Source organism: Gavialis gangeticus, unplaced genomic scaffold (assembly GCF_001723915.1).
Source record: "Gavialis gangeticus isolate Ggan-Ray unplaced genomic scaffold, GavGan_comp1, whole genome shotgun sequence".
In the NCBI taxonomy this organism is placed as follows: Eukaryota; Metazoa; Chordata; order Crocodylia; family Gavialidae; genus Gavialis; species Gavialis gangeticus.
The window spans coordinates 79,201,851-79,228,888 of NW_017729034.1; the positions used below are offsets into that span (position 1 = coordinate 79,201,851).

The window sequence follows — 27,038 nt, forward strand, 5'->3', positions numbered from 1 at the left end:
ATCTCGATACCAAGCTCTTATACTTCATGTACTGGTAAATGGTGGAAATTCTATATATATAAAGGACTTTGTCTGTCTGTCCGTAATGCTCTTGGAGCACTCTGATTACTTGTCTTGGCAGCCAATGACAGTGCTTACTGAAATGACCAATCAGAGTGCTCTGCACAGACAGACCTACAGACAGGTGGCCAGATGTGGAGAGGGTGGGGTGGGAGGGATTCTTGGAACTATGAAACTTGGAGGTGATGGCAGAGCGCCACCATGATGGCGGGGATGGAGCCCTTCCCCCGTCATTTGCTAGTTCATTCATAATTTGCTAAATCAATTAGAGAACTGATATAAGCATGATCTTTTTATTACTGGGGATTATTTGCAGAAGTTATTCACAACTGTAGAATCCTCCATTATGCAATGTCCTCAGATATACACAACCTTCCCAGATTGCAGTGGGCTAGATAGTTCAAAGTATTGTTTCTGATACCAGCCTTTCAGCTAACTTCAGTAGTAACCAGAAGTTATCATCCCAATGCAAAACATCTAGTTTTTATGAACATTCCTATTTTTTCCACAATTTGTTTGAAGGAACAAATAAAGTTCCTGGAAGAAGAGATTCAGAGTATGGAGGAATCTGAATTGGGTTTCAGTGCTTACACAGACTGGTATGGAGCTACTAACAAGAATTTCAAAAATGTGATCACCAAGACCGATGTAATAGATAAAACAGCTATGGAGAAAAAAATGCAGAAGCTAGAGGTACAGCACACTTGTTCTCTTATTATTATTGTGATTAATATTATTATTTCTTATGTTTAAATTAATAAAAACAAATCTGGGTTTAACAATCCAGAGTAGTTTACCAGAATAATTAGCAGTGATGAGAACACTGAGTATAAAAATATTCTGTTCTCATTATATACAGAGTGTGGGATATTGGATTAACAACTTGATAACTTGTTAATCATGAAATTCCTGGATGATGTAAAATCCTATTCTTCTAGTAAATAGTAATTTAAAATAATAATAATAAAACACTCAAATGATTGTGCGGAAATATTTTAGAGGAAGCAAGACTACCTATTGCCGTAGAACTGAGCCAGTGGTAGAAGTCACCTTGCACTTTGAATTAATTCCTCAACCATCTTGCAGCATTTACACCTACTATGCCAAACAACAGCTTTCAACTATTTTGCTTTCCACTTTCTGTTGTGCAGCTTGTATTTTTTTATTTGTGCACAGACTTGTAATGATAATTCCTCATTAAACACCTGACATTTTATTACAAGTTTCAGATTTTTGTGTGTGTTGTAGTTTTAAAACAATGTAACTTTTAAATAGCAAAAGCTTTCATTTCTTTGTGAAGTGCATTCTACTATGTCTTCTGTACTATCCTGCTTAATCAGCATTAAAGGAAGAAGAATTATATTCTGTGGTATCTGTGCTCCTTAAACCAGCCTTTGAAATATTGACCAAAGCAACACAATGTATGGTAACCCCACTGTATGTTATATCATAATTCCCTGTTCTGCAATACATTGGTGGTGTAAATTTCAGTTGTTTAGTTATCTGTGCTTTACATTGATTTTAGTATTTTTGAAGGTGCTGGATTGTTAGTAATGGAGATTGAAATCCATATGCTGAGGTTGTAATCTGTACCTGAATTTCTATATTTGTCTTTAGGAGCAGTACATATAGATTAAGTGGAATCTTGTCCATACTTGCCTGCAAGCACATCTCATTTCAATACTTTAGGCATGACCTTGGTCAGCAAGGAGGCTGCTCAGGTTCAGTAGTTCACTCCCATCTTTGGCATCAGTAGTTTGCAAAAGATAATGCTGGCAGGAACTCTTTGGCTTCAAAACTAAAGAATAACCAAATGAAGGGATTAATACTTCATCTACTTTATTAACGTTCCTTGTACAGCTTCTCTTAACTGACATGGACATGGGACACAGTTTGCTGAAATCTGCTCGTGAAAAGGGAGAGCGGGCTCTTCAGTACATGGAGGAAAATGAAGCCACCCAGCTAAAAAAAGAAATTGATGATTATGTGGAAGAGCTTGAAGAGCTGGCCAGCTGTATCAGAAAGGAGCATACAGTTTTAGAAAAGTGTCTTCAGTTGACAAAGGAATTCTCAGACAAGTACAAAGCACAGACTCAGTGGTTGACAGAGTACCAGTCTATATTGCACATTCCAGTGGAACCCAAAAGTGAATTATATGAGAAAAAAGCCCAGTTGTCCAAGTACAAGGTAAAAAGGATTGCTGCCATTCCACCATGTCAATTAAACTTTTAGTTAGAATTCTCATAATACATCGTTGATAACCACTTTCTGCTGTGGGGACGTTAATAGATTCCTGTAAAGCCCTTATCTAGGTGCTGAAGTCAATATTTAAGTGTAAAACTGCATTGTGCCTAGCCTTAAGACTCAGTGGCATCCAGACTTTGAATTTTCATGCCCAGTAAAGCTTCCACATCTGAAAATTACCCTCATGGGGCCAATTTCTCTTCTCATTTCTATGCATGTAAATATGTATTTTTAAAATCCATTTATATTGATAGAAGTTAATCTGGATGTAAAGTTGTTGTTTAAAGTGAGAATAGAATTCTTCCTACAGTTTCTGGAACACTTCCTTCACTACTACTATTTTTTTTGTTATATTTATATTTTCTAAATTACATGTATGACTTTAAATAATCAAAAGATTAATCTGAAAGTGAAGGGCAATGTTCATGGGTCATGTTAAATAATAATATAGATTACACAATGGTCAATCATAAGTAGGTATAATTTTAAATTCTGTGATGATGGAAAGTTAGCTTGCAGCAGGAAAAGCAACTGACAGTGAAATACAGCAAAGCAAACCTCTAGTGAGTTGCTTTTGCAACTAAAAACTGTCTCCTTTGTGTGTAATTTATACATGGGTGGCTCACTGAGCTTCAAAATGTTAAGTATTAGTATTATTTGTTAACATTTATCATCATAACAGTCTAATAAAATAGAAGCTATAGGCCTGCCCATGTTGAATGACTTGGAGTGGTTGAGGTATACCAGTGGCATTTCAGGGAATGTTTAACTCACATCATGCCTAGCCTGAATGTCAAGGTACTTATTTAGTCCTGGGTTGAGTGGAGCACAGGCCCAAAGCAGGGTTTGAGCTCATGCCTCTTGAGGATATTGTAACCATGCTTCTACCCCAGCAGCAAAGTAATTTTTCTCCGAAAGTTAAAAACAAGTATGAATACAATAAAACAGTAGCAGTAAAAATAGCTCACCTCAGTGTAATTTTTTCAGTACACTCCAGGCTCACATGTGTTGCATAAAACAGCACAACTTGAATACTTAAAATTTTGGATAATAGTTTCATGCCTCACCAGACTCATTTAGGAAACTAATAACTTACAGTTTTTATGTATGCTGCTATATATCTTTGCTTATGTCTAAAAGCAGAAATAAGGGAAAAGTAGAACACATTGGGTACCTCTACACATGCAATTAATGAAACTCCGGAGCAACTTGAACCAGAGTAAACTGCTCCCAGGCATACAGCAGCAGTTTGAATGGGGGCAGAGTAGGCCTCTAGCTGGCTGGGCTGACTGGGTACAATCTACGCCTGTGGTTAGCATCTATATGTGTGTATAAGTGGAGTAAACTACTCATCTGTAAAATAGTACTGTCCCCGACAGTACTGTCATATGGTGGGTTAATTACTGTGCCCTAATTTAGGTGCCCATGAAGATGGTGACGCTTTAATGCAGAGCTAATTAGTTTACTCCTCAGTAAAGTGAACATGTAGATGTAGATGCACCAATTGGATACATCCAAGTCAGTGTGCACATGCCTGAGTGTGTGTTTCCCATGGCATTCTGTCTCTGGCAGTGCACACTGCTGTCATGTACACCATACTGCTTTTTTTAGTGACGGGTGGGGGGGGGTTGACACTGGGATCTCTCCTATAAGCTCCAGGGAATCAGCCATGCTAGCGGTGACTCCCTCCAATAGCAGCTGTCCCCAGGATTACTGAGGATTACTGAGGAGCTCCATGGAAAAGAGAATACTGTCCTAGAGTCTGTGTGAGAGGGAGGATGGTGCCACAGTAGTGGTTCAGCTCCTTTTTGTGGGAAGGGAGAGATCTAGAGGAGAGCTGGTATGCCTGAGAAGTGACCTTAATGTATACTTTTGTCATTCTACCTGCATTTATTGCTGTTTCCATTTTTAGTCGGTACAACACACAGTTCTATCTCATGAGCCTTCCCTAAAATCAGTGACTGAAAAAGGAGAAGCACTTCTTGAATTAGTGAACGATGTTACATTGAGGGACAACATTGAGAAGCTTCAGACCAGTTATCAGGAGCTCTGCAGCACAGCAAAGGTAAAAAAAAAATTAGGAAGGACATTCTAGAGTCCTACCAGTGCACTAACATAGAATATGAGATAATTGTTTCTCCAGTTGAAGGGCTTAAGCTTTTTCCTCTCATAGTCATTCTTTTCCTATTTTCTTTCCTTCTACAATGCAGGCCAACAGAAGGCCTCTTTAAGGTGTATAAAAATTTCCAAAATAGATGATCTCTCCAAAGCCTCAAGCCATATCATCTTGTAGTATGTCCTTGCCAGGTATCCCAGGCCATGCCTGGTTAACCTGGATCAGTAGTTGCATCAGAGTTCACTGAAGAAAATTCTGAATGCTGAAGAAAGTTATGTTAGTGGTGTTAATAGTTAAATAGCATTAGTTCATTATTTAATATTTGTCAGTAAGTTGAAAATATAATACTCCTACTTCTCTCTGTCTGTCTGTCTATATTTGGAAGTATTATAACTCCTAAAACTCTTAATAGATGATACCTCCAGCAGGTATAAGCTATAGTAAAACAATGTTAGAACACTGTGCATATGCTTGACCTGACTATATCCCCTTAATTGCTGTTCCATCCTCCAGCAGAGGCTGAGAAAAGAACCAAATTTGCAGATGTCTCTTTGTGTGTGTGTGTGTGTGTGTGTGTGTGTGTGTGTGTGTGTGTGTGTGTGTGTGTGTTTTAATTTAGAGGCACAAAATAGTATTTCTCCAAATCCACAGAAAAATGTTTATTTTTGCTGTATTCAATCGTCCAAATTACCAAACAGTAAGTGTCCCTCAAGCATATATGCAAGCAATTTTAAAAAAGTAATATCTTAAAAATAACACCCAAGCCTATAATTTTATTTATCTACTATAAATACAGTACTGTACATAAGATTGCTATCAATGACAGAGGGACAAAATACATATTGTGGTCAGAATCTATGGCATTTTTGGCACTTAGTTAACCAACCCTGAGTGTAGTGTGAATGTATATAAAGGAGGGGGCCCAAGGACCTGGTTCTTCTCCTTCCTGCACAAGTGCCCTTACTACTTGGTTATTGGGATGAAACCATGGGGCAGGTCTTCCTCCTGATTTTTGCCACCTTGCTTTCAGGTAAATGGATATGGAGTTGCATACCTGCCCAATGAAATTGCAGCCTACTGTCCAGTAGCCAGGGGGACACTTATGTGTCCATGCTGTACATGGAGTGAGAGCACAAGCTGCATGTAAGTGCCAAAAATGGCAAGTTATGCAGCTGAAAAACTGGTGTTTGGGCACATAAAGTGAAATAGGATTCTGCCCTTTGTCATCTTTTTTTCAGTTTATTAACTGTGTTCAGGTGACAATATTTTGTGCAGAGTCAATGTCAGTTTCACCTATCTGGTCATTTTTCCTTATTTTCCACCCAACCAAATCAGCAAGGGAGAGAAAAACACATAGAAATAAAAGACAATTTGACAGAGTGACTATGTTGGGTGTAGTAGCGGAAAGGCTAGGGACAGAAGTTACACATAAACTGGCTTAAGTGATTGGAAACTGGTTTAAACCTGTAACAGAACAGAAGTTTGGTGCACATAAACTTCTTTCAAAATGACCAAAACTGGTTTAAGATAAACCTAGTTGGATGTAGTATCAGACTTAACTGATTTAGGTCAAACCAACTTGTAGAACTTCTGTCCCAGACCCCTTCCTGGTTCAAGTTAACTCACAGTCCCCCAGCATCCCTGGATATTTTGCAGCCCTGGGCTATGCTGCCTGCTCCAGTGCAGCAGGGACTGCCTCGGCCCTCTGCTCCTAAGCCTGCTTCCTGCCTGTGTCTGTCAGTGGAAGGGGACAATGGCAGGGGGTTGGAGAACAGCCCCCCAGGGTCTACATAGCAAGGTCTACACAGCACATGCGGGGAGGGAAAGCCCCTGTGGTGTTGGCTTTTCAGATCCTGGCAGTCCTCTGCCCTCTCCTCTCCCTCTTCCCAGCTGCTGATTGCTTCAGCGGCTGCCACAGAAGGGAAGGAAGAGTCCTTCTGCCTGGGTGCCTGCCCATGCAACCCAGCATGAGGACACTGGGCAGCTCCTGCCTTGGGGGTCTTCCCCCCACCCCATCCTGGGGCAGCCCCAGGGAGCTGAGGGAATTCTTCATCTCCTGAGCCTTGCCTTAGAGCCTTGTCTTAGCCCTCACAAGTCTTAGGCAGTTTGAGAGACTGGAGGGAAATTCTCGTGCTCTTCCACAGCTGGTTTTGCCTTAGTTGCTGTGAGTCTGAGGCTAAACTAATGCAGGGGAGAAGAGTAATGTCCCTTCCACTCCCTTGGCACCCCTGAGACTCCAACAGCTAATGCAAATGTGTGAGGTTGGGAAGGATTCCCCTCAGATCCTGGGGCTGCCCAAGGCTGCGGGACCCTGGGCTGGGGTGGGAGGGACCAAGCTGGGGGCTCCCTGGTGACAAGATGCTGGGCTGCAGGGGCAGGCACCTGACCAGGAGTACTCCTCCCCAGCTCCTGTGGCAGCAGATGAAGCAATCTGCAGCTGTGAAGGAGATGGGGGGCTCCCCTGGACTGGAGAACCCAGGCTGAGGGAACCTCCTGGGGGGGAGGTTTCCCCAAGGTGGGCTGGCACCCAGACAAGGCTCCTGAACCCTGGCGGGGGAGGGGGGCAGCAGGGGTTTGAGGACACTTGGCTGGGCTGGCAGTGGCCAGAAGGCTGGGAGATGTGCTCCAGTACACCCCCCCACACACACACACACACTGGCCTGGGTCAGTGCAGGCCTCCCCCTGCCATTCCTAATTCAAAACTGAATGGCAGTTCAATTGATCATCAGTTCAACACGTGCAGCTTAAAGGAAGCTGCCTAGTTTGGACTGATTCAGCCTCAGGCTTTTAAACAGTCTGTACTTAGCCCAAGAGTTTAATCCATTATTTTTAAATGAATTGAATACGGAGTTGGCAAAGGCCCGTTTTAAAAACAAATAAAGCCTTTAATTCCTTTCATCATTAACCCTTTACGTATGTTATTTCACCTTGGCTGAAAATGTAGGGCTCAACCCTGAAAAGTGTTTCTCATATGCATGACACCTTCATGGTGAATTAGCCATGTTAGTGTTACTTGTGTGAATGAGTTTGTATGGTGAGTCTCTTACTAGCTTTTTCAGTTTCAAAGAAGCTTTTGACACCTTTTCTTTTACCCTGAACATTCTCTGAAATTTTATTTTGACTTGCGTGGGCCCACAGGCACATGTGGAAAGCTTAGAAGGAAAAATGAAAGAGCATGAAGATTACAACAGTGAGTTGCAAGAAGTGGAAAAGTGGCTGTTACACATGTCCAGTCGGCTTGTCACCCCTGATCTTATGGACAGCATCAGCCTGGAAATAATAACTCAGCAGCTAGCCAATCACAAGGTAGGTCTGGTACTTGAACCCGTAGCCTTTGGATACTAACAATAAGAACTGTTTTGCCAACAATCCCATACCTCAGTTTTGGAACAGTAATTTCTTTGTAATCTATTATGTATAATTACTCTCATAACTAAAAATGAATGATGAGAAAAATACTGTGTTTGAGTTAACAGTAATTAATTTGGTTGCACTCTTGGTTGCCAAGCGCTCCAGCTTCGAAAGGAATAGGGAGAGTGCTCTTACACAGCCCCTTCTGTAGCCTAGTTGTAAGGCACTCACCTGGGACATGGGAGATATTGGTGTGAATCCCCTTTTTGACTCACCCGCATCCTAGGCAAATTCTAGAACCACTAAGCTATTGGGCAAACAACTGGGCACTACCACAGATAGTTTTGAATTTAACTCAGTGCTGCTGATATGAGTTATTTGTCATTTTTGTCTGCTTAATGGTGTGTCCCTCCATTTTGGCTTATGTAGAAGTGTGTTGGTTCCTGGGGACTCTGGGAGCTTAAGAGGGATGTGAGCTCTGGGTTACTTCTGCTCACTTAAGTATTTTTTCTCATTTTGATTATCATAATAGCATATAAATAGATGCATTGGGTGGCATTCTGGGCATGTTCAACTAGATTGCAAAATTCTTATTGAGTTTGGTGGGGCTAACAATTCATTCTTTGTCTTTAACGGGACAAAAGGTGATTAAATACCAAAATCTGCCTCTGGGTATTAGATAAGAAATGATGAGCATCAGGAAGGAGGAGGGGGTGACACAGGTAAACACTATTTAATTTAAAAGTGATTACAAAATGTTTGCTCTCTTAAGAAGTTTTTTAATGTGCTAGAAAATATTATTGCACATGAGTTTACTGTAGCAGACTTTGTGTATTGATTGACAAACCTGATTCTTTTTTAGACTGACTTTTTGGTAGATAGTGCAGACCAATAGCTGGGACCTGATTTTTATTACATTCTTTTCTTTTTTTTTTCCATACATTTTAAGGAAAGCATTACATCTATAATAATCTGCTTTCAAAAGCTCTCCATAAAGAGCTGTTATAAGGCTGTTTCTTCAAAACGTGTTGCTTTTTCTAAATTTTCTTAGGCAATGATGGAAGAAATTGCAGGCTTTGAAGATCGTTTGAACAGCCTTAAGGATAAAGGAGATTATTTGATCAGTCAGTGCGCAGACCACTTTCAAGCAAAATTTAAGCAAAATATACAGACTCACCTGCAAGGGACAAGAGACAGCTATTCAGCCATCTGCAGCACTGCTCAAAGAGTAAGTCTTATTTAGCAAATATTTTTATTGATTATAATGACATGTAACATGATAGTTATATATTGCATAATAGTGTTTTATATTGGGTGCAAATCATTTATGTAATAATTTCTGTAATAATGTGATGCTTTTACAAAACTGCATAAATACTGACTCCACCATTTAAATGGAGACTGTATGTTAGTAATGTAATTGTGCTATCATTTCCCATTCTAGGGCTTTTTTATAAGGCCTAACTTCTCTAACTTAGCCCAATGTAGCTTCAGTTTACCATAAAAAAAACATTTTTTTTTACAGGAGTTTAAAATAAACGTTAAATTTAAGAGAAACATCCTAGTAGATATTGAGGATTTTTAATCCAAGTGTACAAAGGCACATTTCCTATATTTATTACTAAAGAAGGGAAAAAATGTTTGGCAAGAAAATATCCACAAGCATAGTTCACTAGTCAATAACAAAAGATTTGAAAACAAATAACTTTGAAGATCTTTTGAGGTTTATTTGTTTTGAGGAAGTTTAGGATTCAATTATGTCACATATATATAGATTTTTCAAAGACTTACCTGTTTGCTTCATTTTCAACATTATGAATAGTGCTACTGAAGTCAATGGAGATATTCATTTAGTGAATGTCTAGAGTGAAACCTGTTACTAGTTCATTTTGATAGTGAGGTTCAAGTTAGGTCTTTACATTATTAGAATGAAATTTGCCCAGGTAGCCATTGTGAATATAGCCTTATGTGGGTCCTTTTTGTTGGGTGATTTTTGCCCTAACATCCCTTGTTGACAGTTGCGTGTTAGGACATTCTGTCTCCCTGGTGTAACTAAAATATACATCTGAATAAGAGTTTTATCTGGGTCATTCTGCTGATCCAATTAAGAGATCAGACCATTGTATCTAAAATGAGGGACTGGTGGAAGGGCGGCCGGGGGGGGCAGTCTGTAAAGATTTACAATGAAAAAATAACAAATATAAATACAAAAACCAAGAGAATATTCATTTCATATCCTACCTTTTTTTTCTTCCCAAACCATTTGAGCTAGATGGTGTGTCCTCTATACTTGTACCAGGACTGGTGAGACATTTAGCACCCTAGTGTTCAGGCTGCTATTGCAGCCATTGCTCCCACAAGACTCAACATGAAAGGTGGAAAAGAGTGGGGCTATAACTCAGCCTGCTCCTTATGTTGCAGAAGGTCTGACCAGCTATAGAAGGGAGTACATAGTTCATCTACATGTGCACAGATTTAAACCATGTCTGTAAACCACTATCAAATCTACAAAGTTCTCTATTACTATAGTAGTAGGCAATCACCAGTCCTTCTGGATCAGGGTGTATGCATGAGACATCACTAGGACCTTCAATGCATATGCCTAGGCAGAGGTATAGAACAGTGGAGGCTGTCCAGACCTTCTGTCCCCACTTTAGACAGTATCCAAAGGCCAGACCAAACCTAGACATTTAGTGCCTCAATGACTATAGCTATATACATGCATCCAGGAATCAACCTCAGGTCTCCCACATGGCAGGCAAGGATTCTACCACTGAACTACAACAGTGGATGTCTATTACTGTATTTACTTGATTGAAAGATAATGTTTTCTCCCCATTTAACATGCGGGGGGGAGCACAAGTTGTAGAATCCACTATGAGTCATCAGGAGGCAGGAAGTTGCTGTGGCTCCAGCTCCAGCCCCAACCCTGGGTTGGAGCTGCAGCTGCTGCCTGGTGTCCTCCCAGCCTTGCTTCTCCTCCTCCCCCAGCTGCTCCTCCCCTGTGGGCTCAAGCCCTTGCCACACCAGTCTCTCCCCTGTATCTCTTCGCTGCCCACTCCCTCCCTATTACACTCCCCCTTACCTTTGCTTTGGTGCCAGCAGGCTTTGTCCTTACTGTAGCCTGGAACACAGAGCACAGCCCCAGTCTGGTCCTGTAGCAGCAATGCCACTGCTATGGGGCTGGGCTGGAGCCATGCTTAATGCCCCAGGCTGCAGCAGTGATGTGGGGGAGAGGCAGGCAGGGGGTGGTGACTGGGGGGCTAGATAGGAGGGAAGAGGGTGTGAGGACTTGAAGCTCTGGGAGGCAGAAACAGTTCAGAGAGGATGGATGGGGTCAGGATGGGGGAAAGGGTGTTGGGAGCCTGAGGTTGTGGGGGGTGGGCACAAGGAGGGGTTAGTGCGGGGGGCAGGTAGCAAAAGACAAGCTGCATGCCTCCTCCACTGACTCCACTCTACCTGCCTCCTAACCACCTGCCTCTCTACTGCCTGTTCCCCAGTGCTCCCTCCACTGCCTCCCCCAGCACCCCCATTGCCTACCCCTTTACTTCCTCCCCCATTGCCCCCCCACTACCTACGCCAGCATAACCGCCTTATCACCTGTCCTCCCACCACCTACAGTAGCAGGGGGAGCAAATTTAAGTCAGTCCTCCAATAATTAGATTCTGTACGTGGAAAATTATAATAAATTTATACATTTTTCCACATGTAGAATATAATTATTGTGGGGCCATTTTAAATTCAAGGTTGTCTTAGATTCAAGTAAATTTGGTATAAACCCAGAGCTTAAATTTTCAATGCACACTTAAACATCATTTAACAAATGACCACTAGATGAATACATTCATATGAGAAATAAAAGGGTTAAAGTGTCCCAAATAAGCAAGTCATTGCACTCATTATTTTTAACATTTAATTCCTTAGATAATATTCAAAATTGTGTTTAGTCAAGCAGTACATAGTACAAATAAAGAAACAAATACAAAAAATAGTTTTATAATATAACATAGCAGCTGAAGTACATAAACAGGGCAGTATGAATATATATTAAAAAAACAACATTGACATTTATGAAACAGCCTCACTGAATGTCAGTGGGATCTAGGCTGCTTAATCCCTAGTAAAAGGTGAATTGACTAATATTTATCTAACATCTAAAACATACAGCTGAGTTGGAGTTTACTTGATAGTCTTAGGGCCTTGTTACACATTAATTGTAGGCTACTCTTAACCCCCAGATTGTCCACACATTAACTCCTGAAACTAGTTTTACGCACACTTTAGGCACTAAATTTACACCACTTCAAAGCAGGCTTATCTCTGACTCATGTTACCCAGCTCATGTTCCATTAATGTGTGAGTACTCTGCACAGATGAGCCACCCAAGTTGCAGTCCTTCAGCATCCAGAATGCAGTGTCCTCTCCCCCACCTTCCTGTTTGTGTGGACAAGTTTCCATCCCCTAAATCCTGCTGCCCAAGGGGTGGTTCTGGCACCAAGCCAGCACCACCGGGGGTGTGACTTTTCCACTTCTAGGGATGCGACTCTGCAGAAACAGCCTGCAGAGCACATGCCAGATAGCCAGGTTGCAAGGCATGGATGGGTCCGGGAGTGAGGTGTAGGGGTGGGAGGGGAATAAGGTACAAGGCCAGATTGGGTCCCCATTAGCTGGGGCTTCCTTCCTTTGTAAGGGACAGTACCTCCACCAAAAGTGCCTTCCTCATTTCTCCCACCTCCCAGCCAACCTGGGAAGCACAACCAACACCCCCCACACACACGTCCTAAGTCCCAGTTTATTAAAACATGAGACCTTCTTGAATTTACTTTATTTGCTTTTAAATTCTTTTATTTTTTTACTACTTTTTATTTTATCGTTCAGTGGCTGGTTGATTTCATTTTACCACCCTTCCCCCATCCCATTTCCTTTCCACTTCCCATGTTATTACCCACACCGATACTGTTAACTTTTCACCTCTCCCATGGGAGACTGGTACCACCTTAGTCGGGGGGGCACGTGTCCCCCCCGTGACCAGTTAGGGACCACGTGTCCCCTGCAGCTGACAGTACTGACCAGAAAGAGCCACGCCAACCAGGAATTAGCTGCAGTACTCCTGGAAGTGGCTGGGGCACTTCATCCAGCACTTACAGGGGGGGCACCAGCCCTCCTGCCTGCCCCCCTGCCCATTGCCTGAACAGGGAGCACAGCCTGTCAGGGGGTGTACCAGCGCTGTCAACGGATGCAACCCCTATGTGTCACCACTTCGTTCCTGGTCCCACCCCATCAACCCAACTCTTAAACCTCCCCACCTAGAGCAGGGATAGAAGCCTGTTCTGGATCACCTAGCCCTGTAGTGGTGACTCAAAGCTATAGCTCCTAGTCAGGCATCTGCTCACCAGCCCTCTAGTGGCAAGTTACAGTTGTGCAGGTGGGGGACAGTCAGAGAAGGTTTTTAGCTTTAAGGTGTGGCTACTCCAAACTTGATCTAGCACTAATATTGATCAACATTTGCACAGCTCAGAACGCCCTTAGTTACTCTGTACATGTAACATGCAACAAAGTCCTTAGTTACTCTGAACGCAGAGCCCTGTATCTTATACAATCTTTAGGTTTTAGGTTTTCTTTTTATATATGAATGTCATAAATATTAGTGAGCTTACAAAACTTTGGATTTTAGGTGTACCAGAGTTTGGAACATGAACTGCAGAAGCATGTGAATCATCAAGATACTCTACAGCAATGCCAGGCTTGGCTGTCTACAGTTCAGCCAGAGTTAAAACCAAGCACTTGGCCACCTTTCAGCCTGGCAGATGCAGTTAAGCAGGTAAAAGAAGCGCACTTGAGCAAACTGGTTTTATACACTTAACTACTCTTTTTTGGCATGAAATCAAGTAAGTGCTTATTTTAGCAGAAGAAAAAAATTAAATAACTCCGTGGCCCTTCACACATCAAAAATTCACTATCTCATCAGCTGCTTTTATCAAGAGATAAGGATCCATTAGAAGCAACATAGTCACCATGTAAGAACATCATGCTAGGGCTGGATCTGTATACAAAATGTGTGGAAATAGTTGCCTGCCTGCCTCCCTGCCATCCTTCCTGAAATAAAGATGAAAGATATATAAGGGACATAATAGGCACATGGTCAGTTTGTCATCAACAGTATTAGAAAGGCTTCAACCTGAGGGTATGGGTAGCTATTACATTTTTAGCACTACAGGAAGTCTACTCCAGTGCTGCAAACATGGACCAAGTGCTACAGAAAAGTACTTGTTTGAAAAATGTACTTCTTTATAGCACTATGTGTTGTAGTGCCACAGGTAACAGCTTGTTTAATTACAAGTAGCACTACAGAGGTTAGCATCCCAGTCTTACATTTTCCCTTGGTCCTCACCCACCACCCCAATGCTCCAAGGGAAAGCGGGGGTGGAGAGTGATTGCTGGGGAGCTGCCAGCACTCTGACATCACAGCAGTGCTTCAAGAATAGCCAGCACTGCTGTCAAAGCACCAACAAGAACTGGTGTTCCCACAGTGGCAGCAGCACTACCAGGGGTGGTGGGGGCAAGGAGAGCAGTTCCTTTCAGCAGCTGCCAGCTGATCATTAGTGATCATTGACAGGCTACCCCCTTCTCCATCAGTGATTGGTCCTGGGCAGGCCTGGAGAGGAGCAGCCTCCTATCACCCATGGCTAGAGCACACCTTTGAGGCAACTTTGTAGCTCCACAGCCTGTGCAACATTGCCTGTGCAACTCCACAGTGCTGTGTTTTTGTATCACTACAAATGAACAGCTCTCAATAGATTATTTGGTTGCCTTTGCCACCCATAGAGCTCTGTGTGGGAGAAGAAACAAGGGGATATGGGGACTGAAAATGAGCACCCTGCAACCACATTGTGGTATTCAAGAGAGAATGCATCACACCCCATTTCTAACAGAAAGAGAGGGCAAGGAACCCTTCTCCTCTTCACAGGATGTTGGGATGAAAGATCTGTTCTAAAATGCTTCTAGGGATTTATTCTTTATTTAGTTGTCCATACACTCAAAAACTAAATTCAGAACTGGGGACTTCTCCACCCACAGGGAAGCTATCCAGAACCTGTAACTAATATAAGTAATGCCAGCTGTTGAGCAAGGTGCCCAGGTTGCAGTAGTAAGTAGATAAATGCTGGAGTGGTGGTGGTGGAGGCCTCTACAGTCATCTAATTCTTCTTTTGGCTGTATCAGCCTAACCAGAATTATCTTTGGTCTTCCACAGTGTTTATATCTCATAATGCCAAGCATGTTATCATCTAGATTGGGGCTATTTTATATCTGATACTGGGTGAATGGATATATAATCTCTATGTCATACAAATTTATCTTCAGGAATTGTCCAAAATCCATCTCTTGTGTGTTATTTAATCTCATCTGGGTTTTTTGTATGTTTCCCTCCCCTCCCTTTTCTCCCCCTTATGAAAAGGAACCATGTAATAAGGCATACTTCCTGGTTCCTTATGAATTATTTGACATCATTCTTTGTGTAAGTCAATCATTATGTCATTTGAAATCATTCTTTCTTTTCTTGCCGGTCATTTTTAATACCTAGCTAATTTGTTTTGTATTGGTTTTTTACCCTGTGTTGAAATTAAACTGACTCAAAGATACACATTTTGCAATTTAGGGGCATTTTCAACCCCTATACACTTTACTGCAGGGGTCTACAGTGCTGCAGTTTGTGGCTGCCAAGGTCATGAAAGAGGAAAGTACCACCCCTATAGCTTTACCTTTTTCCTCTTCTGCTGCTCCTTTGGGTTGTGTTTCCCTATACTATAGAAGGCAGCCAGTTAGAGGGAGTGGCAGCTGTATATGTAACATGGTAGCTTTGTGGTCTCAAGAACTTTAGTAGGTAAGTTAATGTTGTGCTTATCAGTATTAATTGACTTTGTGGTAGAGTGGCAAACGTCACTGAGAGTGGATCCTAGGAGCAGTGGCTGAAGCTCCTGAGAGCATAACACTGTCAAGGCTTTGCTGCCAGGGATTGTGGTGGGAGTTGGCAGTGGTCTGTCATGAAGGAATCAGCCCTTTCCAGAGAAGACATTGAACATGCCAGGATCAGTTCAGCTGTAAGAGAGTAGATTGGTCTAGACCAGTGAGGGCAACCTCTTTGGCAGGTATGCCACAATTTAAGCCTTGCACCTTCCATTATGCCATTCTGATCCCCTTCCCCTGCCCAGTTGTTCTGCTTTTTACTCCTTGCTCTTTGTTCTGCTGTTCAGATTTATTCTCCCTTCCCTGTGTTCCCTGCCCATTCTGCTGCTCTGCTTTCTAGTCCTTGATTTCTAGCTGTTGGTGCATTCTCTGCTCCCCTCCTAATCTGCCTTGTGCCACACACAGAGGTTGCCCAGGATGCTTGTGGTTGGCCATCCCTGGTCTAGACAGTCACTTTACCCAGTCAGTACAACAGGAGAATTAATTCTGTTTTCTTTTCCCCATGAAATAATGATTTAGCTGAAAATCTCTGCGTATATACACATAAAAATTTCTAGTTCCCTATCATGGAATAAACAAAGTACGGTACAACATGAATGTTAATCCTTGCTGTAAAAAATAAACAAGATACAATTGCCATTCTTCATCATAGTGGGAAATATATTTTACTACTTAATTTTTATATTATTTTATTTCATTTTGTTTTCAAGTTGCTCTAATGATTTATAGCTGTGGCAAAACAGCCTTCTTTGATAAAGTGCTGTTGCTTTATATTTTCTTTCCATTTGAGAATTGTCAAAACTGAATGTTTTTAAGCTGAAAACTTTGGAAAATCTGTCAGGGGTGTTTCCCTTCAGGTTAAACGTTTCCGAGCACTACAGGAACAAGCAAGCACCTACTTGGATCTTTTGTGCTCCATGTGTGATTTATCAGACACCACAGTGAAGAATGTAGCAACAGACATTCAGCGAACAAAACAAACGGTATGAGACAAACCACACCGATCAGCTTCTAATCCTTCTTAAAGTTTTAATTGCCCTGATCTTCCCTCTTATACAATGGTCATATTAGGCAATGGCTTAAAGAAACTTCTTCTATATGTATATCTCAACTTTTCTTTTTATTAAATTGTTGCAGTGGCAATATGACAGTTTCCCTAATCCTATGGCATTCTTCATATAGCAACATGTTACAGGAAGGTTGCCAGGGTGTGTGGGGGCTATTCAAATATAGTACATCAAGGCAGCAAAATATAGTGTATATTATGCCTGTCTGAAGAAGAAGAATGTGGCCCAAGGTATTACAGTTTCCAGTAGCAGAAAATATGACTTAGACTCTCTTCTAATGCATTGTTGTAAAGTTTTAGTCTTCAGTATAACCTTTACTAAAATTCAGCAATTATAAGCTGATTTTTTGACATTCACTAAAATCAACATGGCATAAAATCTCCCGAGGGATCAATTTTTATTAATTTTAACTTTTTAACAAAATTGATAACTTCTTTATGTGCATTTATAACCATGTACTTACATTTTAAGCTTTTAAATTTTAATTCTAAATTTCAAATGAAAGGATATGTACATGAAAGCTATGACCAAGAAAAACTTTCCTGCCGTTCCCTCCATACAAGTATTTCATTTCACTATGCACTTTAAGCACAAGCGTTCTAATAACACGGTAACTAACTCTATCAAGTATAAAAGCCAAAAGCATATAATAACCAAATTCCATACCAGAAAAACAAATGACGCAAATCCAAGTAATCCATAATCTGTAACTTGAAAAGTAAGTAAAAGACCCAGAAATAAGAATCACTGTTAAGTAACTAGCGAAAACAATAGCAACAACAAAATCAATGAGGATAGCACCATGACATTTTGAGCCTCTAAATCTTAAAGGCAACCTACTGCTGTATTTGAAGCAAGCAAAGCACTGTTAATAAGGATTTAATGTGATTGATGGATTCGGCTCCGGTAAGCGTTCTCCTTGTTGAATTTTTCCTAACAAAAGGCATTATTCAATAAGACACATGAGAAAAAGAACTTTCTTAGGCATATTAGATGGAAATAAATGTTGAATGTTTTCACTTAGTCATTAAGAGACTGTATAAGTCACAATCCAGCATAATTCTTGAAGTAAAAGCAAAAGAATAAAGGCACTGTAATGTAATTACAAGCTTGCTGTGCTTATTAGTATTAATTGACTTTCTGGTAGAGTGAAGAACCTCAGTGAGAGGGTATCTTAGGAACAGAAAAGGAAATTTGAGCTTTGAAGGGAATTTTTGAACACTTGATTATTTCAGTCATTTAGGTTTTTTATACCACCTTTTCAATGTTGAATTATAATAAAAGTTGTTATTCTGCTGTTGTTTTTCTCTGATGCAAATTTATCTTATAACTTTGAGAGGCTAACTCTCTTTTTGGATACATGTATTCTGCAAGCTTCACATAGTCCCCCAAGATACTGCAAGTATCTGCCTTCCACACAGTGCTACCATCCAGTCCATATAGCAGGCAAATAGTTACATTAAAACATTTTCATCCCTTTTTCTTTCTGTTCTTTTCTTTTAGATTGAACAACAGATAATGTACTCCCAATACCTGGCCCAAGGTTGGGAAGAGGTAAAACAAATGAAGGCTGAGCTTTGGATCTACTTCCAGGACGCAGACCAACAACTGCAGAATATGAAGAGGAGACGGGCAGAACTGGAGTTGAACATTGCCCAGAACATGGTTTTACAAGTTAAGGTAAGGAGCTATTGGATTGGAAAGGAGGAATATGTACAACAGCATATATATAAAAAATGTGTATTATGTATGTATTGTTTTGGTAAAAGAAGAAGCAGTGGAAGACAGTGTTGCTTACATTGGAAAGAAGTGAAGTGTCTGCTTCAGAAAGAAAAAATTATTATTACTTCTATATTATTTTACAGAAAACAGTCTTGGCTTTACTGAAATAGGTTGCCTTCATTTTCAGGGGGTTAATTACCTGTTCAGAGTCATGAAACATACGGCTTCAGGCTGGATCTGGCCCACAGAGCCACTTCACCCAGCCCACATTGGGAATGAGGCAAGTGAGAGTGGGACCTGCCAATGAATTCCAATTACAGAGCCCCAGTGGGCACAAGTCGGCAGGGGAGTGGGTGAGCAATAGCTGCATTAACTCTCATCATTCACCTGACTATCCCCTCCAAGTCCAGATCCAGCCTGGAGACGCAGATTTCTGTGACTCCTGTAAACATTTAATCTGATGTTAAAATCTGTGATTTATCTATTATAATAGAATTGCTCTTCTCCTCAGAATACACAATAAAAACTATTGTCACAGGCATATGAACAAGCATGTGTGAAATAAATGATGGCAGGGATTTGCAGTGTGTCAGTTATTCTGCAGTAACTGCCAGTGCACATGCTTTTACTTAAAGGAAACGGTAAGCTATACCACAGGCTACCTTTTATTTACTATGGAGAAACGTTTGCACACATTTATTATAGAGAAGCTGACAGACTGTAAACCTCCACTCTTTATTTGTCTACATACCAGTGTACCACTATTTCTACAAGCAATAATACTTTATCTTGTAGATCCTTCTGATCAGTAGGGAACAAATATTCTTCCAAATAGAAACTTGATTTGTTCCTGCTTGCAGAGGAGGGTATTTTAGATATTGCTTTCAAAATAGTCATTTAGAAAATGCAGACAATTTATGCTATAGTCAAAATACCACTAACCTTACAAAAAGAAATATGCTCTTTCTTTCAGACATAAATAAATCATGCAAGGCCTATTTTTGCATTATTTGGACTAGACTGTGTACTGTACTTTATTACTACACTAAGCATTGGGGAAAGTTAAATAGTGCTTCCTCCTAAATAGGGAGGGGCTAAGTATATAGTCACATCCTTGCACCAAGATCATAGTGGGCCCATTGTACTAACAACTGATGAAGGAGGCAGGAAGAAGACAGGAACATGGATTTTTCTTCCTCACTGCTCCAGTTAGCCTCAGTAGTTTACCATGCATAGGAACAGATACTGCCCACTTAGAATGAGTAACATATTGTCTGTCATTCCTCTGTGTACCCTTAATTTTGCAGAGAACCATTGTGTTTTAGGATAGTGGATACAGGGCAGGTAAGACTCAGTCCAGCATTTAGCATCCAAGTTACTGCAAACTAAATGATTTTGATTAAAGTGAGTGGTGCTGGAAGAATGTAGGACCTAGCCTGGCCTGTAGATAGTCCTTTTTTGGAATTTGGAAAATGCTGTTCATTACAGAGTATCAGGTTATTTTTAACTATGTGTTGTTCATTTTCTGTATTTTTTTGTCGATATTATTTTAGTTTAGTTTTATATTCATCAAGGAAATTTATATGAAATGGGGAGTTCATAGTGATCTTTGATTTGATAATCAACCATAATGTCATATTGGAAGTATAAGAGCTATTGAAGTTTAAGCATCCATTTAAGTGACAGGCAGTGAAATTCTGTGGAGCTGAGATCCTGTTTTATGCAACTATCTCTGGAAAAACACAGAAGAGAAGAGTGTGCAATATACAGTACTGGCAAAATTGACCACTTGTAAAGCTATGCTTTTCTTCCCTGTGGAGAGTATGTTGAGTATGTTGCAACTCCAGGAGAGGGCCAGGGAAATGGATTGTGACTTTAATCCTTATTCCTCTCCCGTCTTGATTGTATAAATGAAGTATTTTGCTAATACCCCTTTATTGTCCTTTAGGTTGCATCCCTTCCCTAATCTTTGATAGGCCTGTGAAAGTGTAGACAACATTCTTTGAGTAAATCCAATATCTTTTATTAGACCAGCTCAAATAGTTGGAAAAATTCTTTGCAAGCTTTCAGGTACAGTTACCCTTTGTCCAGCAGAGGAAGCGTCCGCAAATGGTCTGTGCGCTTCCTGGATGGAGTAGTAAAGCAGCCAGAGGCCAGTACTGTGATTTATCTATTATAATTGATAGGTAAATATGGTCTATTACTGCCTCTGCCTCATATACCCGATACACAGGGCTGAGCCTCTATCCAGCTCTAAGTAGAGTGTGTTTAGAGTTATCATACAAATCTTAGCTCATTGTTAGATGGCATATCTCTATTTTGTTCTTCATTTGTTCTTCTAACAGGAGTTTAGCCAGAAGCTGCAGTCTAAACAGTCAGATCTTACCTCTGTGACTGAGAAGGTGAACAAACTAACACAAGAACAGGAGTCACCTGAGCACAAGGAAATAGGACATTTAAGCAATCAGTGGTTGGACCTCTGCCTTCACACCACCAGCTTGCTCACAGAGCGGGAGAAGGATCTTCAGAGGACAAGAGATTACCATGATCGCATGAATGTAGTAGAAGTCTTCTTGGATAAGTTTACAAAGGAATGGGACAACCTGGCCAGGTAGAGAGAGTCTGTCTTGTTCCAACCTGATATATTTGACACATATGGCCCTCTTACCATATTTCTAGATATCATGCCCTTTAAATATCCCTTTTAATAATGTGCTTGATTTAAAAAAACAATACCTCCTTCTTTGGTTACAGTAGAATGCATTGTTTTGAGATGAAAGGAAGATGGAATACAGAATGTGTGTATTAATTTTTGAGTCAGATCTTCAGCAGTTGCCTTCAAGAAGAGTAAGCTAATAACCTCTGGTTATAGCCCTGTGTTGTGTTACCTTCTTGTCCTTACATACCACTTAACACTGGCTGCAAAATACATAAATTTGAATCACTTTGACTCTTAGAAATTTACATTTTGTGAAGTATTCAAAAAATTAATTAAATTAATTTAAATTAAATTATGCAAGCATTATTCTCTAATGAGGAATATCTGTTAGAGAATCAAAAAATACATTAGAACATACTGTTTGGAACTGTTTCTCATTCATAGCTAAGCGATTATCTCTTATTTTTATAGAATGATTAGTGTAAATTGTCAGACACTTGAAATTTTAGTTGCTGCCACCACATCATTGAGACAACGTCCTGAGCACAACTTAAGACTGTATTTTTAAAACAGTAATGCTTACTACTTCTACTGTTAATGTCAACTGGCTAAAATCCCTTGACCTCAATAATTGTAATAATATATGTCTAGCACAATGTTTGTTCTTTTTTTATACAATGAGTTAAAGTGTGGGCTGCCAGTAGTTACACTGCTAACATGAATTTACAAGCTATGGCAGAAGAAAAGAGAGTAAAAATACTATCTATTTCTAGGGATTGAGGCAAGTAGTTTAAAAGAAGTGTAGGGGATTTTTACACCCTAATCCCATTGAATCCTAATATGATATGGGCTCCTACTGCCCTTGGGCTTCTTTGAATATTCCAGCTTAAATATAAATAAACATTTCACACTTGTACTATTCATTTTGTCAAATAGATCAGATGCTGAGAGTACAAATGTGCACCTTGAGGCCCTGGAACAGTTGGCTTTGGCTCTGCAGGAGAGGAGATTTGCCCTTGAAGACTTGAAAGACCAAAAGCAAAAGATGATGGAACATCTGAATCTAGATGACAGAGAATTAGTGAAAGAGCAGTCTGGGTATTTTGAACAACGCTGGACTCAGCTGGAGGACCTGGTCAAAAGGAAAATCCAGGTTTCTGTCACGACCTTAGAGGAGCTAAGTTTGGTACAGTCCAGATTTCAGGAACTGATAGAGTGGGCAGAAGAGCAACAACCAAGCATCTCTGAGGCTCTTAAACAGAGCCCCCCTCCCGACCTGGCTCAGAGCTTACTTGTGGATCACCTTACCGTTTGTAGTGAACTAGAAGCCAAACAGCTTGTTCTGAAAACACTCATAACAGAGGCTGACCGGGTGATGATTAATCTAGGCCTCAATGAAAGACAGCTGCTCCAGAAGGCACTTACAGATACACAGAATCATGTTGAGTGTCTCAGTGATCTGGTTGGTCAGAGGAGAAAGCACCTGAATAAAGCACTATCTGAAAAGAGTCAGTTTCTCATGGCAGTTTTTCAGGCTACAAATCAGATCCAGCAACATGAGAAAAAGATAATGTTCCATGACCATATTTGTCTATTGCCAGAAGATGTGAGCAAACAGATTAGGACTTGTAAGAATGCCCAAGCTAGCCTGAAGACCTGTCAGAATGAAATCACTGGGCTGTGGACTCAAGGACGGGATTTAATGAAAGAAGCAGAAGAACAGGAAAAAAGTGAAGTGCTAGGTAAATTGCAGGAACTACAAAATGTGTATGACACTGTTTTACACAAATGTAGCCAGAGACTGGTAGAACTGGAGAAGAATATGGTTTCCAGGAAGTATTTCAAAGAAGATTTGGATAAAGCTAATCATTGGCTAAAACAAACTGATATTGTCACATTTCCAGAAGTCAATTTAATGAATAATAATTCTGAACTATATACCCAGCTGACTAAGTATCAACAGATTCTTGAGCAGTCTCCTGAATATGAAACTCTTTTACTTATGCTGCAGAGAGATGGTCAGGAGATCCTGCCATCCCTTAATGAAGTGGATCATTCTTACCTAGATGAAAAGCTGAATGCCCTGCCTCAGCAATTTCATACCATCATTGCTCTGGCCAAAGATAAGTTCTACAGAGTTCAGGAAGCAATTTCTGCCCGCAAAGAATATGCTTCTTTGATTGACTTGACAACCAAGTCTTTAACTGAACTGGAAGATCAGTATTTAAGCATGAACAAAGCTCCACCTGCCCTCTCAGCCAAAGAAGTTGTGTCGCTCCAACAGGATTACAGAGCTCTGTTAGGTGAGGTGGGAAACCTTGGTGCAGCAGTTGATGAACTGAACCAGAAAAAGGAGGCTTTCCGAAGCACTGGACAACCATGGCAACCTGATGAAATGTTGAAACTCATCACACTGTATCACAAGGTGAAAAGGCAAATAGAACAGAAAGTTAGTCTTTTGGAAGACACTATAGAGGCCTATCAGGAACATGAGGAAATGTGCACACAGTTGAAGACACAGCTAGAGGCAGTGAAGAAAGAACAGATGAAAGTGAATGAGGAAACACTCCCAGTAGAAGAAAAGCTGAAAATCTACCATTCTCTGGCTGGTAGCTTGCAAGACATGGAGATTCTTTTGAAGAGAATCACTGAACATCTAGATGTGCTTTCTCCTCAGCTTGATCCATCTGCCTATGGGACAGCCAATCATGAAGTACAATCTTGGCAGGAAAAGCTGAAGTCATTGCATGCTACCATTGGTGACACAGTGATGGAGTGTGAAAACAGGCTGGTACAAAGCATAGACTTTCAAACAGAGATCTGCCGCTCACTTGAGTGGCTGAGATGGGTTAAGGCAGAGCTTAACGGAACATTAAGTTTGGACCTGAAATTGCAAACCATCCAGGAAGAGATTCGAAAGGTTCAGATCCATCAAGAAGAAGTGCAGTCAAGCCTGAGAATAATGAATGCCCTGAGCAGTAAAGAAAAAGAGAAGTACATGAAAGCAAAAGAGCTTATACCTGCAGACTTGGAAAACACCCTTGCTGAGCTCTCAGAACTGGATAATGAAGTTCAAGAAGCCATACAAAAGAGGCAGGTTAGTGTGCCCTCGAGCTATTATTTTCTTCTATCTTGGAAAAATTAGCTTGTGTTGGTTTTCTTTGTGTTGTCATCATGAATAGATTGACTTTGCTACCTAATTATTTTTCCAAAGTTTTAGCCATAGATCATGGTCCATGCTAGGTGGTAAAACAAGGACTTTGGAGGAGTAAAGACTCCCCTCAGCATACACAGCACACACAGATACATCCGTGTGCTCACTCTAGGTGGCCTCTCCACATTTAGGAGCCAGGCACAAGACAGGAAGGAAGGATGGGCATAGTTCGTCCTACTCCTGAGGAGCAAAAGGTAGATTAGGGTATGATATTAGTGAAGCCTTGACATCTTGGTGGGGTATTCTCATTATTTTTGTTGTTAAGAATTGTTACCTCTGTACTGTTATTGTAAGTGTTGTTTTTCACTGTTGTTTCAGGCTACATTGACTAAATTGTATAGCCTGTGTCAAAGGTACTACCAAGTTATGCAAACAGCCAATGACTGGCTTGAGGATGCTCAGGAATTGCTACATTTGACAAAGAATGGTCTGGATGTGGAAAGTTGTGAGGAGAATCTAAGAAACCACGTAGAATTTTTCAGCACAGAAAGTCAATTCCAGCGTCACCTGGAAGAGCTACAGGGCCTCGTGTCTGAGATGGAACCATTTATCCAAGCTACAGCAAGAGAGCAACTGGTACAGAATATAGCTGCTCTAGAGGAAAAAGGCAAGGGAACAAAACAGGAATCTGAAACCCAGCAAGATCTACTGCAGAGGTATCTTTGGGGATGAGAAGGGACACGCTACATGTGTTTCCAGTCTAGTGGGTTGGTATCTGTGGCTTGTATACTGTCTTCTCCATCACTGATTGGCTGGCTGATGTGAAATGAGTTGCTTAAGATCTCTAAGCTTCATCTTCTTAGAATGAGTTAAGTGATACTTCATCAATATACTATTTCAGAAGGTTTCTGTGAGAATTGAGATTTTTGTTTTTAATACATATTTTCTTATAAAAAAGCTGATAAATAAATGCAAAATATTAGTAGTAGTAAAACTCAGAACTGTTTGTACCACTGCTTGTTTCATTGATTTTTTTATTATACTGAATCTTTCTTGCTGGTGTTTCATTCTCCAAGGTGTGCTTCTCTGTGGCAGGAGTACCAGATTGCAAGGCAGAAGGTTATTGAATTGATGAATGAGGCTGAGAAGAAATTATCAGAATTCTCTTTAGCTAAGGCTGCTTCTGGTCATGAAGCAGAAAAGAAATTGCTGGCCCATAAGGTAAGGTTTCCAAAATCATCAGGATGTCCGATTTCTTTCTGTGAAAATAAATTCAACTATTTGCTATAGGATTCAGGACACCAGAGATGTACATGTTGTTTGTTTTTGCATTAGAAATAAGTTAAGAAGGTTTTTTTTCTTTGCATCCTAAATAAAATACAAGAATTGTGTCCTCTACATACATACAGTAGCTTAAACAGTAGATACTGACAAGAAGTGATTAAAATAAACATACCTTACTGAAGTAACTCTTATGGATCCACCTAAAAAATCCCAAATCTTATAAAAATGAGAATTGAGTCAATGGTATCCCTCACTAATTTTCTGCCAGGGGTTCTTGAGAGTGAGAGAGCTGGGAGATGTGGTATATTAGAAATGTACTTACTGTGGAGCACTATTTCTAGGCCTAGGCCAGGTTATTCATACTGCTGCAGTTGGGATTGCATACAAAGCCAACATTAACTTGAAACCAATGAGAAATTGGCAAAAAAGAATCCCTTCCATTTGTGGGGATTTTCTACTAGGAGAGAGCTGATAGAAATGGCCTCCTTTGCCATATGCCTCACTACCCAAGTAAGTTTTGGATTTGGATAGAAAATTGAGTTAGAACTCTTGCTGATACAGATTTTGTCAGGAAGCTGCAAACAGCTCTTTCCAGGCTATCAGTGTCCATTATTAGGGCTGTGTGAAACGGCACTTTTCTGTTCCGACTTCAGTTTTGAGGTCTGGATGGAACAGTGTTTTGTATCAAATTTAATTTCCAGTCAAAACAGTGAAGCTGTTCTGACTCTGTTTCAGTGTTTCTCCTGACCATCACTCTGGGGAAAGGAACTCAGCCCAGCTGGGCTGACTTTCTTTCCTGAGCCCAATCCCAGCCCTGGGGATGGGAAGTCAGTCCAGGTGGGCTGACTACCAGTCCTCAACCTGATCTTGCGCCGGGGATGGGAAGTCAGCCCAGCTGGGTTGACTACCCGTCCCCAGCCCCATCTAGCACTGGGGTGGAAAGTCAGTGCAGCTGGACTTACTTCCCATCCCCAGCGCTATGGTTGAAACATTTTGACTAGCCTCATTTTGTTTCGAGGCTATTTCGCAGCCCTTTGTTTCATTTTGATTTTGTTGTTTCTACCTCGAAATGAGTTGAAACAGTGTCAAAATGAAATGACCAGTGAAATTTTGCATAGCTCTATCCATTATGTCTTGAATACAGTTTGTACAGAGCAAAGATTTTGGGCAATAGTGCTTATACTATCTTACACATGTATAGCTTCTATTCACGTTTCACTTCCCAGTCAAGGACTATTCATTAAAGCCTGCATAAATACCAGGCATTCTTGTTAGGAACTCTTATGCAATACTTCTACCATCTAAATCATGTGTAGAGGGCAATCGTGTAAAATAAATGCCCTTTAAAATGTACAGAAGTGATTATCTTAAATTATAAATTAATTATAGAAAGTAATTAGTAAACCAGATTATTGT

General features: G+C 40.6%; 1 protein-coding gene across 4 annotated transcripts in view; it reads left to right on the top strand.

Moving 5' to 3' along the window:
• The window catches only part of SYNE1 (spectrin repeat containing nuclear envelope protein 1), a 631,505-nt gene that overhangs the window by 391,594 nt on the left and 212,873 nt on the right, over positions 1–27,038 (top strand). For 3 of the 4 annotated variants that reach the window (XM_019526891.1, XM_019526894.1, XM_019526892.1), the window contains 12 exons: positions 583–753; positions 1,921–2,247; positions 4,217–4,369; positions 7,559–7,726; positions 8,823–8,999; positions 13,446–13,592; positions 16,594–16,719; positions 18,307–18,483; positions 20,871–21,136; positions 22,121–24,281; positions 24,717–25,054; positions 25,415–25,559. In XM_019526891.1, coding sequence (XP_019382436.1) covers positions 583–753; positions 1,921–2,247; positions 4,217–4,369; positions 7,559–7,726; positions 8,823–8,999; positions 13,446–13,592; positions 16,594–16,719; positions 18,307–18,483; positions 20,871–21,136; positions 22,121–24,281; positions 24,717–25,054; positions 25,415–25,559 — 4,356 coding nt within the window. Of the gene's footprint in view, positions 1–6; positions 35–582; positions 754–1,920; positions 2,248–4,216; positions 4,370–7,558; positions 7,727–8,822; positions 9,000–13,445; positions 13,593–16,593; positions 16,720–18,306; positions 18,484–20,870; positions 21,137–22,120; positions 24,282–24,716; positions 25,055–25,414; positions 25,560–27,038 lie in introns of those variants that run through there. The other variant, XM_019526895.1, reaches the window with a different exon arrangement.